At 39.1% G+C, this 18,137-nt stretch overlaps 1 protein-coding gene across 1 annotated transcript in view; it reads left to right on the forward strand.

The window, feature by feature from the left end:
- FBN1 (fibrillin 1) overlaps positions 1-18,137 on the forward strand; it is a 160,841-nt gene that overhangs the window by 125,524 nt on the left and 17,180 nt on the right. The window contains exons 39-53 of the mRNA XM_074837024.1: positions 226-294; positions 406-531; positions 1,860-1,982; positions 2,605-2,763; positions 3,691-3,762; positions 5,726-5,851; positions 6,948-7,070; positions 10,083-10,208; positions 11,005-11,121; positions 11,525-11,653; positions 11,922-12,041; positions 12,478-12,603; positions 14,603-14,752; positions 17,140-17,205; positions 17,947-18,063. Of these exons, the coding sequence (XP_074693125.1) occupies positions 226-294; positions 406-531; positions 1,860-1,982; positions 2,605-2,763; positions 3,691-3,762; positions 5,726-5,851; positions 6,948-7,070; positions 10,083-10,208; positions 11,005-11,121; positions 11,525-11,653; positions 11,922-12,041; positions 12,478-12,603; positions 14,603-14,752; positions 17,140-17,205; positions 17,947-18,063 (1,749 nt within the window). The remainder of the gene's footprint in view (positions 1-225; positions 295-405; positions 532-1,859; positions 1,983-2,604; positions 2,764-3,690; positions 3,763-5,725; positions 5,852-6,947; positions 7,071-10,082; positions 10,209-11,004; positions 11,122-11,524; positions 11,654-11,921; positions 12,042-12,477; positions 12,604-14,602; positions 14,753-17,139; positions 17,206-17,946; positions 18,064-18,137) is intronic.

The raw sequence follows: 18,137 nt of genomic DNA on the forward strand, positions 1-18,137 counted from the left end.
AAAAAGATCATTTACTCAGAATAATTCTGTTATAATTTCTGAGCAAGTTTGCTGTTACACAAAAAACTACATTATGAAATGGAATAGCAGTTGATGCTACAGAGTAAAACCTAATGTTTATATCTGGTCACTTTGTTACTTTATATTTAAATTACCTGTAATATCTGATAATTGTGCTGAAGACATTTGTACTATTTTAGGTTCATAAATCTATCTTGTTTTCAGCTGAATATAAGGTTCTTTGCCCTGGAGGGGAAGGATTCCGACCAAACCCTATTACAGTTATATTAGAAGGTAATGTTTACATTTTCCTATATTGACATGTCTAAAATTATGAAACTCTTCAGCGAGTGTTGTTTTTCATGGGAGAGCATGAATGAAATGTTTGTGGTTTTGTTTGAACAGATATTGATGAATGTCAAGAACTGCCTGGACTTTGCCAAGGAGGAAAATGTATTAATACATTTGGTAGCTTCCAGTGTCAGTGTCCATCAGGGTACTACTTGAATGAAGAGACTCGAGTGTGTGATGGTACGTAGCCTTCACTTAACTAGTCCTCTGCATTTATTCTTAGAAAATGATGACAGATCAATATGCAGAAGAATTACTCTGTCCTTGAAAAGGAACATAACCAGATCAAGCAGTGTAAATCTTCAGGGTGGGAAAATTGGAACAAGCTGAAGTCTTGCACTGAGAGAGAAAATTCCTTCTTGACCATGTTGAAATATACGCAAATTTTTGTTTAGAGTGATCAGATTTTGATCAAAACCAGAAAACCCAACATTTTTTCTTTAAGTAAAACATAATCTACTAACCAGCTATAAAAAATAGCTATTTTGTAATGGATAATGAATAAGCAGTCAGATAAAGAGCAAGCTTGCCCCATGAGTCTGCTGGGCTGGTTACAGTGTGTCCATGCTTTTTTTGCACTGCTTATTTTCTCTCCTGCTGATCTCAATGTCCAGTTGAAAATACTGGTTGTACTGCAAAATACTTTTTCCCCTAACGCAGTCAGTAGTACATGTTCATCACATTACACGCAGCTGTCACGTTGTACTGGATATAAAACTTTGAGCAACCCATCAAGTCCTTAAATTTCCCATTGTCCAGGCTGTCTTCAGCCTTCCAGACTGTTAATAATATGATGTGCCAAACACTGCAGAAATACAGAAGATTCAGGTCCTAAATTAAGGCTGAACCAAAGTACTTCATCCATATTGTGCTTATGTAGCTCAACAAATGTTAAAGAGGAAATCTACCTTTATATTTTTCCGTAGTGGTGTGTCAAAGATACTTCAAAATGGTAAGGCTAGTGAAATACTTTTGAACTTCTAGAAATGGAGGTGTTTTGGGGGTGGTGTTGTGTTTGGGTTTGGTTGGGGTTGTTTAAACAAAGGTTAAAGTCTCTCGATGAAATAAACATGACATCTTGTGTTAGGAAGGTTGCTCACTTTCCCCACTCAAACAGACCTGAACTGTCCAACCAGTCTGTTTTAGCATCATTACTTATTGAGGTGGGCACTCCACAGGGAACAGCTTTGGTTCTTGTCGAGATCTGGGAATCCAGAATGCATGAGATCCTCAAATACTATTTTTGTGCAAAAACCAAGTTGCTGTCTCTGAGCTGCCTAGACATACCAGAGTTCCCATCTTCACATCATAGCCAGGCTTTCCATGGCCACCTGTGCCACCACTTCCTTCTCTGTGTGGGCTTTGCTCCACCATGACCTCTCTCAGAGCTCCTTCAGCTCTTCTCCACCGGTACCTTCCTACCTCAGGCATTGCTGAGACATATTCATTCTCAGCAGCACAATGAGAAAGCTTCTGTGGCCACTTACTGCCTTTTTCTTCTCTTCTAGATGTGAATGAGTGTGATACACCTGGCATTTGTGGACCTGGCACATGTTACAATACTGTTGGGAACTACACCTGCATCTGTCCTCCTGATTACATGCAAGTCAATGGAGGAAACAACTGCATGGGTATGGGTTGTGATTTTTTTAAAGCTTTATCTTAGTGCTTTGGGTCAGGGCTTTACCAGGCACAAATCAGAACTATTTCTCTGAATTCAGTCATACAAGAATTAACTAAATGAAAGATCAAGCTTCTTTCATTAATTTTATTAAATAAAGCAAGGCAGATCACTTTTAATACAGATCTTTCAGTCTCTCATCATAATTTCTCCTTTAATTTGATATTTCTGTGTTCATCCCTTCCAAGATTTACTTCAGTTTTAAAAGCTTCTACATGTGAAACATTACTTAAATTACTCAGACTTCACAAAATGAAGTCACAATCTGTGTACAGTTCTTAGGGGGAACCATAAACTAGTTCATGTTTTTCAGTGTTGGGCAAAAGGCCAATCTTGAATCCTTTGATGAGTCTGATCAGTGTTACAGCCATGTTGTTTTCTTTTGAATATTTGTATTGCAAACACTTTTTCATACTTTTAGAGTCATCTTTTAGGGACAGGCAGATGACAGCATCTACTTGACAGGGGTCTAAAAAAGTACATATTTGAAGGAGATATCTCCTAAATCCTTCAGGAAGATCGTCTTCCATAAGAGTTGTTAATGCATTGGCCTGGGTTTTTCATTTTCACAGATATGAGAAGAAGTTTGTGTTACAGAAATTACTATGCTGACAATCAAACCTGTGATGGTGAGCTGCTCTTTAATATGACCAAGAAAATGTGCTGCTGTTCCTACAACATTGGGCGTGCATGGAATAAGCCTTGTGAACAGTGTCCTATCCCGAGCACTGGTATGTTTTTGCATTGCAAAGCTGTTTGAAATCCTTGGTAACATCATAATTATTATTAGTGGGTGTAACATTGTTAGAGATGCTATGTCGTCTGCTCTTGTGTGTCTAAAATGAAGGGATTAATTTTTTTGGCCTGGAGGTGATCAGCCCTAGTCACGATGACGGCACGTGTGGAGTGGTTTGTGTTCATACTGCTGGGCCATGCCTCCTTTGTGCCAGTTTCTCTGTCTGGGCGACTTCGTACTCTACATTGGTTAATCTGTTTCTTTGCAAATGCTTGTTGATCCAGTGTTGAGGCACTGACCAAGGTTTCACTGGCATTGCTCCAACAAATATGGTGTCTGCTGTGCTGTGCCTGGACTGCTGAAGGGGCTTTGTGGTAGCCATGGGTTTACAGAGGTACCTTGGTCTCCTCTGAGAATGATCTTTGTCAAGCAGCTAAGTGTAAGATGTAGTTGTTTCTGGGCTAATTGTATGGGCATACAGGACTTCTCCACACTGGGTAAGACTCTGCAGAGTGGAGCTCAGGACATCCCACTCTGGTTCGAGGTAGTTTGCTTCAAGAACAAGCTTTCTAGACACTTACTTGAATAACTTCCAACTTACAGTTCAGGGTTTTAAAAGTCAGATCTGGACTTGTATGCAAAAGCTGTAATGCACAGAGATAAGCAGATGCGAAACAAAATCGGCATGTGATCCTAAGCCCTCTACATCTTTTTATTTGCTAATTTCAATGGGCTTTGAATGAGAACCCAAGTGCATACTAATCATATCACATGGTGAGCCTTGGGGAGGAGTCTGCATACCTCTGTGTGCCCTGCAGGTGCTGAAAGAGTAGAGGAATTTTCTTGGGCAAAGGATGTAATGAATTTTTGACTGTTGATTAATTCCAAATACTATAATAGGTGCTTTGTTTTTCTGTTGCAGATGAATTCTCCACACTCTGTGGAAGTCAAAGGCCTGGCTTCTTTATTGACATTTATACAGGATTACCAGTTGGTGAGTTGTCATTTCTGTTTTGAGCTAAATTCCATGCTACCTCTGCCCAGGTAAGAGGAGAGGTTTGTTTTCCCAGTTACTTTTTTCATGGGAGGAATAATGACTAAACTGTGATGGAGTTCAACCCTCTGTTTAAGTCTGAGCCTGCAAACTTTCTGCCTAGCTCCTCCTAGCTGGCAGCAATGATAATTGCTGCTGGTAATCAAGGCAACATAAAGCTCCAAAGAAACTGTAATCAAGCCTACATGAGCAGGGCACAGATACTGAGAGTAAGAGGTCTGGGAGTAAGGCCAACCAGCATTTGGTCTGAGAGAAATTAGGAGTCCTTCCTTCAAAATAAAGCAGAGATTTAATCTGACATTTCACATCAGTCCCCCTGTGTATTGGTTTGACACAAAAATCCTTTTTTCTGCTCAGCTGGAATATTTCTCACATATGTTATTGTGTGTAACATTTGAATCGTGAGTAACAAATTGCAAAACAAAAAGAGGGAAAGAATGAGGAATTCTAAGACAAGGAGTTGAGTAAATCCCTAATGGGACTCCCTTTTGTTTTTATTCACACAAAAATGCAAATAAGAAGCAGATAATGTGCCCTGTAATGAATAGAGGCAGCATATAGGCAGTAATCAGGTGCTTTAGCTTTAAGCTGTTGTTGTGATGCAGTGTTGAGCTAGTTAGATGGAAATATTTCTAGTTAAATGGGGAATGTAATTTTTAAAGAAGTTACAGAAATGTGTGGTATTTATTATTTACCAGGTCATTTCTTAGAAGCAAAGTTCCCCTTTCTAGCTATGAGCATTAGCCCAAATTGTTGCTAAGTCTACTCAAGCTAACTGGGCCATTCATCAGCATCAGCAGGGGGACCTTGGATCATGCTAACATGTATAGGTAAAAACTGCATCTGTAGCAGTTGACGTGCATGCCAGGAGTGTTGCAGTCTGTTCTGTCTGCCCTGCCACATCATACAGCAGTGCACATTCAGGAGCCAACTGAAACAGAAGGGCCATCCCACAGAGGCCACCAGTACATCCCAGCGCATGCAACACTGTGGTGAGACACATGCACACACAGCTTTACACGGTGCGAATCGCAGGCTCTCCCTGCTGCTTTGGGATCTTGGCAGGTCTCACTAGGTTGTAGAACTCAACCTGCTGCTTTTGCACGTGAGTTGCTTATGTCCATTACATCTGCAGGCCCAGGGCATGGGAACAAGGTAGCGCCCACTCTGCAGGGACAGTGCTCTGTGTACCCTGTAATATTTGGTTACAGTCCTTACATGATGTTACTCTTCTGTTTAGATTAAAGTTCTATATATTTACTTCAGATGGTTGTTTCAAAGACAAAAGTAGTTCTATAGTAGCAGCTGGGGTTTTTTCTGCCAAAATCAGTTACTTAACCCAGGTGTATGTAGAGCATTGGCAAACCCTGGCTGCCTGGCTTAATCAATCTAGTAGCATGTTTGCAGCACTTCAGATGTTACCTGGCATTGGCACTTTCAAACTGTTACATAAAAACATGAAAGTCTTTTCAGATTAACAAGGGTAAAACAGTACAAAACTAATTCTGACAAGTGTTTGCATTCAGTCATGCTCTCCTATATTAAACCAAAGACGGTTACATTCTCTCTGTTTGACTCTTCCCAGTAACTCCACTATAACGCTCAGGAAGATGAGTTCATCAGGGCTGTGGGTGGGAGACATGAGGAAGGACATGTGCTACCCTCTACATTCCTATGTGGCGGGATATATCTTCGCTACAGTGAACAATCAGAACCTGAGGAAATAGGAAATATCTACATTTCCACAATTTGGAATGACTCATTGTCTATTGCAGTTGGGAACATTCTGATGCTGGCATTATACATTTGATAATTCTCTTAAGGATAAATGCATAAGGACATATTATGTAGCAGAAGATTTTGTGAAGTGCTGTTTGCAGGTATTTAAAACAATTTCTTGCAGATATTGATGAATGCAGAGAGATTCCTGGAGTGTGTGAAAATGGGATCTGTATAAATATGGTTGGCAGCTTCCGATGTGAGTGTCCCGTGGGTTTCTTCTACAATGACAAGCTTCTGATCTGCGAAGGTAGAGTACTGATCTTATTCAGAGATTTCATGAGCTGACAATTCAGACACTGGCAAATCTGATATACTTGCAAGTCATCCTTAATGAGGGGAAAATATTGGCATTGGTGTAATAAGTCTATGATAATTCAGACATTTTGAATTATTTTGCATAGAAAATACCAGATTTTCCATCAGACATCTAAGGCCTTGAAGGAGCATGAGTCAGCAGTCATGGGGAAGAAGCATTGCCTTTCACATTTGACAGTAAAGACAAGAAAAGAGTACTAGTCTTGAGTCAGATCACAGTTAGAGCAAGGTTTTTTAATTCCAAGATTTTTTTTCTAATGGAACAGAGATTTCTGTAAATAATATAAACACATGATAATTTTTTTCCAATTTAAATGTTTCCTAACATTGTATTAGTCAGTTTAATGGAGAAACTGAAGACACCAGTATGAATTTCTGTCGTTCTCTGGTGTGGGTTATGACTGCTGACAACATGGGTGCTACAAGCAAAGCATTGAGACCTTTGGGTAAAAGCATCTTCTGTAAGCTGCTTCTAACTGAAACACAGTTACATTTCTACAGAAATAAAGTTATCTTTTTGCAGCAGCTTAAGTAAGGAAAATTGGTCAAAATTCTTTGTCTAGAATTTTGTGGCGTTGTTTACGTTGAAAGCTACTAATATCCAACAAGGATCTTGATGCTTTGTTATGATCAAGGGAGATCCTCGTAGTGGAGGGATCCTCACAGGACCAGTGGACATCTGTGCAGACATAGCAGCTTGCTTGTTCTGATTGCAGTCTTAAGACTGAAATCCACCCAAGTGCAGTGTTACAACAGGCCTTTCATGGGCCCTCCAACACCTTCAGAAAACCATTACATAAATTCTCTAGATAGGAATGAATTTTACAAATGGAGCATGTGGGTTTGGCATTTCAGGGAGATACCTAAATGTGACCAAATACCTGCTTTCATCAATATATTTTTCAGAATTAGAAAGAAATTCCTATATTTAGGTAAGGTAATCCTCTTTACACTAAAAACAAAGTGGTTTTGATGTCTTTTTAGTGACAGCTTACCATAACAATCAAATTCCCTTTTTGTATTGACAGATATTGATGAATGCCAAAATGGACCAGTGTGTCAGCAAAATGCAGAATGTGTCAATACAGCTGGTAGCTACCGTTGTGACTGTAAACCTGGCTACAGGTTCACATCAACTGGCCGCTGCACTGGTGAGTACTTTTGACTTGTTTGTGTGAGGGTCTGCGAAAAGTAGTAGATTTTAAAAGAAGTCTAAAAAAGCCTATCTCCTCTTCAGAAAGATGGTATACCAGGACATGATCTGGGCTCCAAGAATTCTTCTGTTAAAGCCTTTTAGAGAATCCCATAAACATTCTGGTAGTTCCCAGAAGACTAATGGGCCCATCCCACAGAGGCATAAATGAGAGTTAATCACCTGAGTAGGTGTTTGTCTTCCACTTTATCCCACCAACTGCAAGCATTTTTCTTTAGCCCATGTTATGTCTAGGGAGGGAAGGCAATTGATTCACTACCTTTTGACTAACTATTTTCTGACACTAAAAATTCAGTTGCAGTCCTGAGGGGGACCTTCCTCTGCATAAATTCTTTGATTTTCATTATAATTTGCTAGTTGTGTTTTAGCAATTTATTTGCCACTTGTATTTTTACAAATAACTCACTGCTTGCTGGAGTCTCTGCTGATAAGGTGGACTTATCTGCCAGACCATATGCAATAAGTAACTTAAAAAGCTTATTGTTAAACTTCCTAACTTTTATGTGGATTTAAACAGGCACCTGGGCATTATTTTTTAATATTCACTGAGTGGGACTGCAGTTCTCTAATCTATCTGCTTTTTCTTATATCACAGTCCAGAGAGGCATTCATGTTATCTTGATTACTTGAAGAATTGCAAAGGTTTTAAAGACTGCTGTGGGCCAAGCAGCTATAAATATTATATACATTTCTGAACAAAATAATAATTACAACGGAAACTGGTAACATTTTCCTTGGGTTTTTGCTTTTGAGTACTTGAGTTTTAGGAAGTGTACTTTTCCCTGCAGTGCAGTTTTTCATTGTTTCATGTGACCCTTGAGGGAAAAGGGTGTAGGGGCAACCAGAACACTAGTGTGAGAACTAAAACTTTGTTTTGTTAAGCTATGCAGTGGCACATGTAAATATTCAATATGTTCCTAATGTAATTGTTGTTGTTACGGGTTCGTTACAGCAGTACAGGAAGAGCTGGGAAAGGTTCTGATATGGGTTACAATACCAAACGTGAATTGGCACAAACAGTAATACTTCCCTGTATTTTGCTCTTATTTTATATTTAGTGAAAATAAAGTTACAATTAGAGTCAAAATAAAAGTGGTTGATAAAGTACTTGATCCAGCAAAGGAAGGAAATTCCCAATCACTTTGCTGAGAGCAAAGAGTGCTAAACACCTTGCAGTACTGGATCAGTCATGCTACTGCATGGAAAACCATCACACCCCAGTAGTGTATATAGTATTAAATCAAAACTGATGTATCACAGCCACTAGTACTATGAGTACTGCATTTATGTTACTATCAAAATAGCATTCTTCTGGTGCTATCTATTGTGGTATAATGAATAATTTTTCATATAAACTCATTTTTGGCACTTAAGAAAATTCTGCCTCCCAGTTCTTAAAAAGTTACAATATTCTCTGTTTAGCCCAAAAGAAGTGACTTTTCCCTGGGGCTTTAATTCATTATTCATTTGCCCACAGAGCACCGAAGAGAGTAATTGTTTTTGTTTCGTCTCTATTCTCCTGAGCTGCAAAGATTCTTAAGACAGCATGTTATCCAGCATTGGTTTCCTTTCTGCCTCCTTTAGACTCTAATTAGCAGCAGTATCATTAATAGCATTGGGAGAGCTTGGTCCTCAGTAAACACTTGTCCAAAGTCAGTAGTGGCCCCAGTTGATGTACAGTAATCCTGGGGGTGGGGGCTATCAGGGTTGTCCATGTGCCAAGCAGAGTGTAGAGTAGAGGCAGGAAAGCAAGATTTGGTACATAAAGTTCTTTGCAGTTAGGAACAACTTGACTCTTAGTTTTGCAATGAACTGGGGATGCTTTGGTAAGAAACTGCATCTGCTTTGCTTAGATTGCATATAAAAGAAAATCACTGAACACTAAAATCTAATCAATTTTAATACAAGCTTATGGCAGCACTTCAGTTCTCATATTTTGGACCTGCAGCAGACAAAATGCCAGGAAGCACACTGAATCAAACCAACTCATGAGGTCCACAGAAAGACCTCATTTGATTCATGTTTCTGATTGTTCGTGGAGAAAATGTGCTGGAGAGCAAACATTTTGTTCTTTAACATTTTGTTTCATTTACTATTGACAGAATCCTAGATTGTGCCTGAAAGCATTCGTAACGAGGAGCAGGAAGCAGTCAGCTGTTGAACTAGTGTTACAGATGCCCTGCTCTTGTAAGGCAGCATGTCACATGCTGGCAGGATAGCTCTCCCCATCTCTCTCTGCACAATTACGCAGTTGAGTGTTTGCTGCTGTTGGCAAAATATTTTCTGACTCCATATAGCAGTAATTCTTGCTATTTGAGCTTTGTCTGGTTTATGGGATCATCACATTGCATGAGGCCTGGATGCTACAACACATACATATACATGCACTCATTTTAACTCTGCACAATGAGTAGATAAATCTACAGTGCATTTTATCTCTCTGTAAGCTTAGTGAGAAAAGTGTGAGATTCATCCCCCTTTCTGTTTTGTGTGATTTCTGTGAGTTAATCAGGTAGTTTGTGCTATAATTAAACGTAGCTGTGAGCAAGTAGTTGCTTTCATGAGAAGGATGTAAGCTGTGGTTTATACGTGGCTTTCGTATCTGCTGCAGTCAATGGAGAGCACTCGGAGATCTCCCCATACAATTTCATGTCATTAATTCTACTTTTCAAAGCCATGGCAATATGCTTTTCCTACAGCAAGAATTCGTGTTTGGTAAATATAATTTTTACACTAAACTTTCTTCAGCCTCACAAACGTTGGAAAAGATAATTTACAAGCAAATAGCCCCTTTTCTGAGATTCACTTAATTACGCTTTTGACATTAATAAATGAAAAGTACTATTTTAAATTAGGGCCACGCACTCGATTTTAACTGGTTGCTGCTAATAGATCTTTCCAGCCCTGTAGTTTAGAGGCCTTAACTTTCAATCTGCTTCATTGTTTTCAGATCGGAATGAATGTCAAGAAATTCCCAATATCTGCAGCCATGGGCAGTGTATTGACACTGTTGGAAGTTTCTACTGCATTTGTCACAATGGATTCAAGACCAATGATGACAGAACAATGTGTATAGGCAAGTATATCAAATTAAGTTGTACTTACGCTTCCATTAAGATAGTTATTAAGTCTATCCTCTCTGTCATGAGGAGTTGCATTACAAGAACTGAGATTGTGAGCCATTTACCACCAGGCGAAGATGCAAAAACAACATAGCTGGCAATTAGAGATGATAGGAAGCTGATAATGAATGAAGAACCTCTCATTACAGTAGAGTGGACTTTAAAAATATATATCCTGTCTGATGAACTGCTAATGCTTTCATTTTTCAAGAAAATGTTCCATTCTTCTTAGAATTTTCTGAAGCATCTTGTCTCATTTATTCCTTTAGGCAAGAAGTTTAATAGATGAATATTGCAATGCAGCAATTGTATACAGCCTACTTGTTAACAGAGTAAGCGAAGAGTAGATTTCTTGCCAGAAAAGTGCCCTTTTCAGAAACAGAGTCATCTTCATAAAGAAGGAAATTCTGTATTTAACTCGTTCATAGCTGGTAGTGTAGTGTCTGTTGTCTGAGCAAGATGAGGACATTTCAGAATGTTTATGATTAAAGATGGCTTAGACTTCCTTTGGGAAGGGTGAGATAGGAGCCACAGTAAGATAAATGATTGTTGGACCCTTAATTATTTTTGTAGATGTTAATATCAAGTGTATAAACCTATGTAAAATCTTTTGGGGAGATACGACAATCTTTTTCCCTTCTATTCACTCTGTTGGCCGTGCATTATTTCTCTTGCCTGTGGGATAGCTACAGGTTTTCCTTTCCCCATCAGTGATTAAAATTCTTGCTGCTTGTTTTTACTCCTTTGTAGATATTAATGAGTGTGAGAGAGATGCCTGTGGCAATGGAACCTGCAGAAACACCATTGGCTCTTTCAACTGCCGCTGCAATTTGGGGTTCATCCTCTCACACAACAATGACTGCATAGGTAAGGAGTGCTGAGACCAGTTGCTTGTTTCTAAGACTTTCTACTTCTAATGAAAGTACCATTAGTACTGTCTTCTCTATTGAGTTAGGATTGCATGGTCTGCATGATTAAAGACAAAACCTGATTTCTTCAGTCTGAAAAGGCCTCTTTGATTATGCACTCCTCACTTTTCAATAGCCACTTAAATATTTACATGTGATATGCCATTCCTATTTTAACTCTTGCTTTGACAGTTTTACAAGATAGACCAATAGTGGTATTTTCCCCTCACTTGGTTTTGAAACAGGCTATTATTTATGTATTATCAGTGATGGTGCTGATGTAGTGGAAACAGAAATCTCACCTACCCAATTTCGCTTGTTGCAGGCATTTCTTTTATATCTTTCAATGTTATTGTTCTTAGATGTGGACGAGTGTGCAAGTGGAAATGGAATGCTCTGCAGGAACGGTCAGTGTGTGAACACGATCGGGTCCTTCCAGTGTCTTTGCAATGATGGCTATGAGGTTGCTCTGGATGGAAGGACTTGTGTTGGTGAGTGCTTTCATTTAGGGTAGAAAAAAAGTGCAGCAAACTTTGAGGAGATACTCCTAGTAAAACAGTAGAAGTCGTAGAGAACTGTCACACTGTCATCATTGTACCTAGCATAAGAAAACAACAACATGAGGAGAAGAGGACTCTTCTCCTGCTCCTGTAAAGTTCCACCATCAGTTTGATGGAATCAAAATTAAAGCAGCCTCAACCACAGATTAATTAAGATAACAGCAATTATCTCAAATAAATTGTCTTTCTTTTCTTTTAGATGTCAACGAATGTGCGCTGGAGCCTGGAAAATGCTCACCAGGCACATGTCAGAACTTGGATGGGTCATTCAGATGTATCTGTCCTCCTGGATATGTCCTGCAGAATGACAAATGTGAAGGTATGTATGGAACAATCCTTCTGTACCTTTCCTAGCTATTCACAGTTGTTACCACTTCCCTCTGCATCTAAACATGAGTAATGTTTAGTCTTTTGTGGCAGTGTACAGTTCTGAACTGTAGTCACTCACTTCCCAGAAAAAGTCTCACCAACTTTTCTTTGAACCAGAACTACCTGATCTGATCCCAAGAAAAATCTAATCCCCGGCTGTTTGGTGGATGGTACATTGCTGAGGTTTGCCCGTTGCATGAGGATTTGAAAACTAACCCTAGATTTTGCACCTGGATTTCTTGTTCCTCTTTCTGTCTGTTCCTTTTTGTTTGACCTTTTTGTTTTTCAAATCTGTTAGATATCAGTGATGATGTAAGTTTACGTTTTATGTAGTACAGCTGCCAGTGTAGACATTTTTATTATCTCTTTAATTACTTTTCCTACAGACATTGATGAGTGTGTGGAACAGCCAGAAATTTGTGCCCTGGGCACGTGCAGCAACACTCCAGGCAGTTTCAAATGTCTGTGTCCAGAAGGCTTTGTGTTGTCTTCCACGGGAAGGCGATGCCAAGGTAAGTTCATTCCTATTTTCTGGCATTTCAAAATTTGTTTGCTGTTTTATAAAAGCCTTATTAGCTGGCTGTTTCTAATATAACAAGGAGACTCTGGACTCAAACTGTTTTTCACAAGGAAAACATGATAATTCTGTAGCTGGGGCCAGGTTCCGTCTTGCTCTAACATCTGTTTGTCATTAGAGAGAACATTGCAATAAAAGGGGTGAAGATAATGTTAAATGTACCAGGTTAAGTGAGGAAATTGTGTTGTCCTGCAGCCCTTTCTTGCACTCCTGAAAGAAATATTGAGGCTACCTGGACTCTGTATAGGCTATGACGTGTCTGACATGGAGATGGAGCATGAACACAGGCAGGAGACTGCTGCAATGCACTGCTAAAGGCAGCATTTCTAGGAATAAGGCTGTTGCTAGCACTTATCAAATTCACCATAACACTTGTTATATGCTATTCCTCTCCACAAATGTGCAGGTAGAAAAAAGATCGATGGAAAAAATTTGCAAACAGTGTTGTGTGAACAATAAGCACCCATCTGCTTAGAAAAGTCTAAAGTGTCTTTTGGCTTCTAGATTACCGCATACACTGTTCAGAGCCTACACATGGGCACTAAGACAGAGGTCAGATGCTAAAAGCTGAACACCTAGTAATGAAAAGCCACAGGTTAGTTTATTTTGTGGATAAAGAACAAGCACAGCAAATTAGGAGTGAGTTATTTTAAAGTCTTTGGAAATTATTAAATAGATATATCGTTAAATGTCCTATACACAGTGTGCACAGTGGGAACCACTGATGAGTAAGACCTTTATAAGGACCTCTGTAGTGATGTTTGGCAGAGAACGGTGATGCTTGTTGACACCATAGTGAGTTCTTCACTTCACAGTGGGCTAAATGAAACTGTGGTTTTGGTAAAAATGAATCCAACCTGCAGTAAACGTTCATCCAAGTCTCCAAACCACCATGCAGTTTGGCACAGTTACTTCACTCAACTTCAAGAAAGCAGCATGGCTGTTTTAGCTGTGCTTTTGTAGTCTGTATAAATGAGGTTTCTTCAGTCTAAGGGTGTTGTTCTCTTCAGGTAAAGAAGAAAATCACAAAAAAACCCCCAAGAACCAAAATCATAAAAAAAGAACGCAGCCTAATCTTCTCCTTTATGAAAACAGACCACTGTTTCACACATAATGTCAGAGGAAAATGCACACTTCTGTGTATGAACTTTTAAGTGGGCTTCTTCCCATCCCCTGGAGAAGACCATTTTTTTTCAAGTATCTCAGGCCAAACAAAGTTTCGTTTAAAACTTCCCATTACCTAGAACTTCTGTAAAATCTGGAGATTGCCCAGCATTGATGCTGTAGCCGGAAAACTGGATGAGCAGCTGCTTCCACAACTGCCCTGTTGCTGTCCCCATGCCAGCGCAGGGAGCTGCCAGCTCTCTGCCTGCTGGATGCTTGTGGTTTGTGATCTCAGCTCTGCTCCAGTGTCCTGGTTACCCAGTGTAAGGGAGTAAAATGTAGTGCCACTGGGCTAGTTTTCTTTGTTTGTGTGTACCTCAGGGAAGAATGAGGAAGGAAAGCACTACTGAAAATTGCCTCTCATTTTAACACTACACAGTATTATCATCACAAGTTGATAAAAATCTCTTGATTCTTACTGATAATGGAATATAAATAAATTCAGCCAATATTAAGTTTTTACAAAGAGGAGCGAGGATACGAGGAGAGTACAACACTTGCATCTCTGCTGGACAAAAGAGAAAAACCCCTCCTTTTCCATGACTGAAATAGGACACTCTATCCCGTAACTTTCCTTTAGTAGGGTAGGGAGCTCTCCTCCCTCTTCAGATCTTCCCCAGTCAGAGACAATAATGGTCCTTCTTGATAGACTCAGATGGAAGTTGGGTGTTTTGTTGGGGGGGTCTCCTGTAATTTTGCAATTAACACCTCTGAGTGAAAACTGTGCCAAAGTCACCCTAATGGCTCATAACAAGTGTTTCTCTACGCAGATCTGAGAGTGAGTTACTGCTTTACCAAATTTGAAGATGGAAAATGTTCTGTGCCGAAGTCCCGAAACCACTCCAAACAAGAGTGTTGCTGCGCCTTAAAGGGACAGGGATGGGGAGATCCCTGTGAACTCTGCCCAGAGGAAGCAGATGGTGCGTTATTGACTCGGTTACCTTACTGTTATGATAGCCTCTCAGAAATGAAAGAAGATTGGGATTCTTACAAGAAGGAATTAGGAAAAGTAATTTTCCAGAGGTGTTTAACCCTAATAATCTGTCATTGTTCTCTGTAAAGTAGATGCCATTGCAGTCTCAAAAAACATATTCCTAGCATAGTCCAGTCTCAAGCATATTGCTTGTTTGCTAACAGGTTTGTTAGTATGAATAGGTGCTGAGTATTTTGCTCTGGACGTGTCACATACTGAAAGTGGAAAGTAGTAAGTAGGTCCTTGATAGGCTCTGAGTGGAAATATCTGCAAGACACAAATAGAATTCATCTAGCTGTAAATAAGTGTAGGAAGGGGCACAATAAATGTGAAATCTAATTTAAAAAAAAATAACAGTTGAACTAGATCCACATCTGAATCACCCTGTTACATTTTGTGACTACATTTTAGTATTAAAAAAATCTAAATTTGCAATCTTATCAATATGAATGACTTGCAAAAATAGCAGGGAATGACAAAACACAGGCTTCGATGAAGGAAAGCCTCCCTGGACTGTTGCTAAAGAAACACTTTCCTTTATTAGTATCCTTTGTAAGACCAAGTAGCTAGGCATCAAGCAAGTCAACAGGCATTTGTACCATCATGGTGCAATTTGCTGAACGGACTTTAATTCATGCTGACAAATGTGGTTAACAGCATTACTGGTTTCAGCAATACATTAATACAGTTCGTTTCATTAATAAGTCATGTAGATGTTTTGCAGACAATCCGCATAAAAGCCAAGGGAAGAGAAGAGAATCAGATGTGCCAGTTGCAATATTCCTCCTAGGCTTATTGCCTGTGCATGTTTCATTCCGTTGCCCTGGAGCATTTGAACCAAAGTCAGTTGGAAAAGCATGGTATACATCACAGAATTTCCTTGAAGTGTCAGCACATATATTTTTCACAGTCTGTTCTCGAAGGATGATATCAAGACTGTTTTTCTCATCTTTTAAAAAAGAAATAGCTTTAAGATACCCGAGTCTGGGAAATCTATGTCTTGGCACGTCATGGACAGTGGAATTGTTTTGTTCTTTTAAAAAATTACTCAGTTGTTATCTCATGCATGTTCTCCATCATATGCTGTTTGAATGCAGGCTGGTAAGCTCAAGCACATGTACCACCTGAGTCTCCTGAAGGTTTGAACAACAAGCAGGTTTTGTGCTACCTAGCTGCACAGGGCTGACTTTCCCACTCAGAGCCTAGCAGTGTGCCAGACGCTTTGTTGCGTTCAGTGCCAGTGTGCATCTACATTTAGTTCTATTTTGTTCAACTTCAGCAAAGATCAGCTAATGTATTTTAACTAAAGAAAGCATAACATTTGTTATGTCTATGACTGTAGTGTACTGCCGCACTGTACACCTCTTTACAGCCTACTGAATTTGCCAAAGAAAAAGTGAATGCTTGTCAAGGGTTCTGTGATGTTCTGAGCATGGTTAGTAGAGAATACGCTCAGCAGCGTCTTGAGATTTTTTGAATTACAGACCTGCATCCATCTATCTGCTCAAGATACAGTTTAGAGGAGAAAGGTAGAAGGTTAGTTTCAGCTGCAAGACTTGTATTTTTTGTGTGTGTGTCAGACACAAAACTAGAGTTTCTGAAGCTGAAGGGCCTTTATGATTACATGCATCCTTACTGCATTTTGGTCCACCAGAGTGAAAATTTAGGATTTCTTATTTATTCTACTGTCAAGAAGATACCAGGTGATTTGCACAAGTAAGAAAGTACATACCTTCTGCAAGAAAAAATAGAGAATGAATTTTTCTCAAAAGACTTACATCATCTTTAAATCTTCAAAAACTACACAGAAAACCCTGTGGATTTGGAAACTGAGTGGTGACTTCACTCTAAGATGAACATAGAAATTTTACTCTCAGCCTACCTGTAACAACATCATTACTTTAGGACTAGCGATTAGCATGCTTTAAGAAGCTCCTGATTGGTGACTACAGATTAAATTGTGTCGTCTTCAGAAAATGTAGGAAATCTTGCATTTACAACAAAAAAGAATGCAGTCACTAGTGTTGATACTTTTAAAATTGATATATTGCATTAGTTTTCTCCTTAAAAGAAGTTAAATAATGATGATTATTCACAGGATTTTACATACATACATACAGGAGGTCAGATGCAATGTAAAGCGAGCATACAGTTTTTATGTGAATGTAAGATTAAATTCTAAGTTTATACATTTGCATACTATATTTCTGGACCGGAACGTGAGGAGGATGAATTGGTATCAGTGGTTACTTATGTAGCTTGTAAGTAATGCTGATCACCAAGATAGAATTTAACATATGGTGTGATTTTTTTAATATTTTTTTTTTTTTACAGAGGCGTTCAGACAGATTTGTCCGTTTGGAATTGGCATCCTTGTTGGACCTGGTGATGCAAGACTGGGTAAGTGCCTGCACTGCACAATGCTGTGGTTGCATCAGTATGCCATTTTCTACCCATAAGCCATTCTCCCTTTCAATTGAGAATAACATCTCTGCAGCTACTTCCAAAAGCCATGAATTGTGGAAACTTCTATACTTTTATTTTTTTCAATTATTCATACCAGTTTTAAATTCAAGCTTGAATGTCTCATATATCAGAAATTAAACTTCTTTTAGAGTAGCATATTTGGCTTGTTAATGTCTGCTGAGCAGAGTTGCTAGGAAACTTATGAAGGATTTAGAGAATGGATCACATAGCATACCTGTCTTTTCTTATACAATATATGTAGCCTGTTTACAGTAAATGGTTTTAATCCTCTAGAAGTGCAAACCACAGTTTCCCAGTTCCCTTCAGTACATTCTGTTCTCTCCCAAGACAAACAGCACTTCAGCCTTATTGGCAAAAGTTTTCATTTAAGGAGTGCTGTATGACTACTGCTTTTCATATCTACTCCTCTCCCTGTAGCCCCAGTCAGAAAGGTTTTTTATCTGACATTTAGAATCAGTTTCTTTTCTGCATTCTGAAAGCTGTCCTGCAAGACAAAGTCTATGCCCTTGTCCTAATATATCAAAATTCAAATATTAGTACTGTTTTTGTAATCTCTGGAGTATTTCTTACCAGAAATACACTTGTTCTTTGAGAGAAGTCTAAAAACACATGAAGTCAATCACACTTACTGTGTTGTTTGTGTTTCTGGTTAAGATGTGGATGAGTGCCTTGATCCAGATAACTGTAAATTTGGGCAGTGTATCAACACAGATGGGTCTTTCCGCTGTGAGTGTCCGTATGGTTACATACTACAAGGAGCTCAATGTGTGGGTAAGTATAGCTGTTTCATCTTCCATTTTAAAGCATCTCCTGAATTGCTAAGTATGGCATTAAGGAGTAGTGGG

Source organism: Strix aluco, chromosome 12 (genome assembly GCF_031877795.1).
Source record: "Strix aluco isolate bStrAlu1 chromosome 12, bStrAlu1.hap1, whole genome shotgun sequence".
Lineage (NCBI taxonomy): Eukaryota > Metazoa > Chordata > Aves > Strigiformes > Strigidae > Strix > Strix aluco.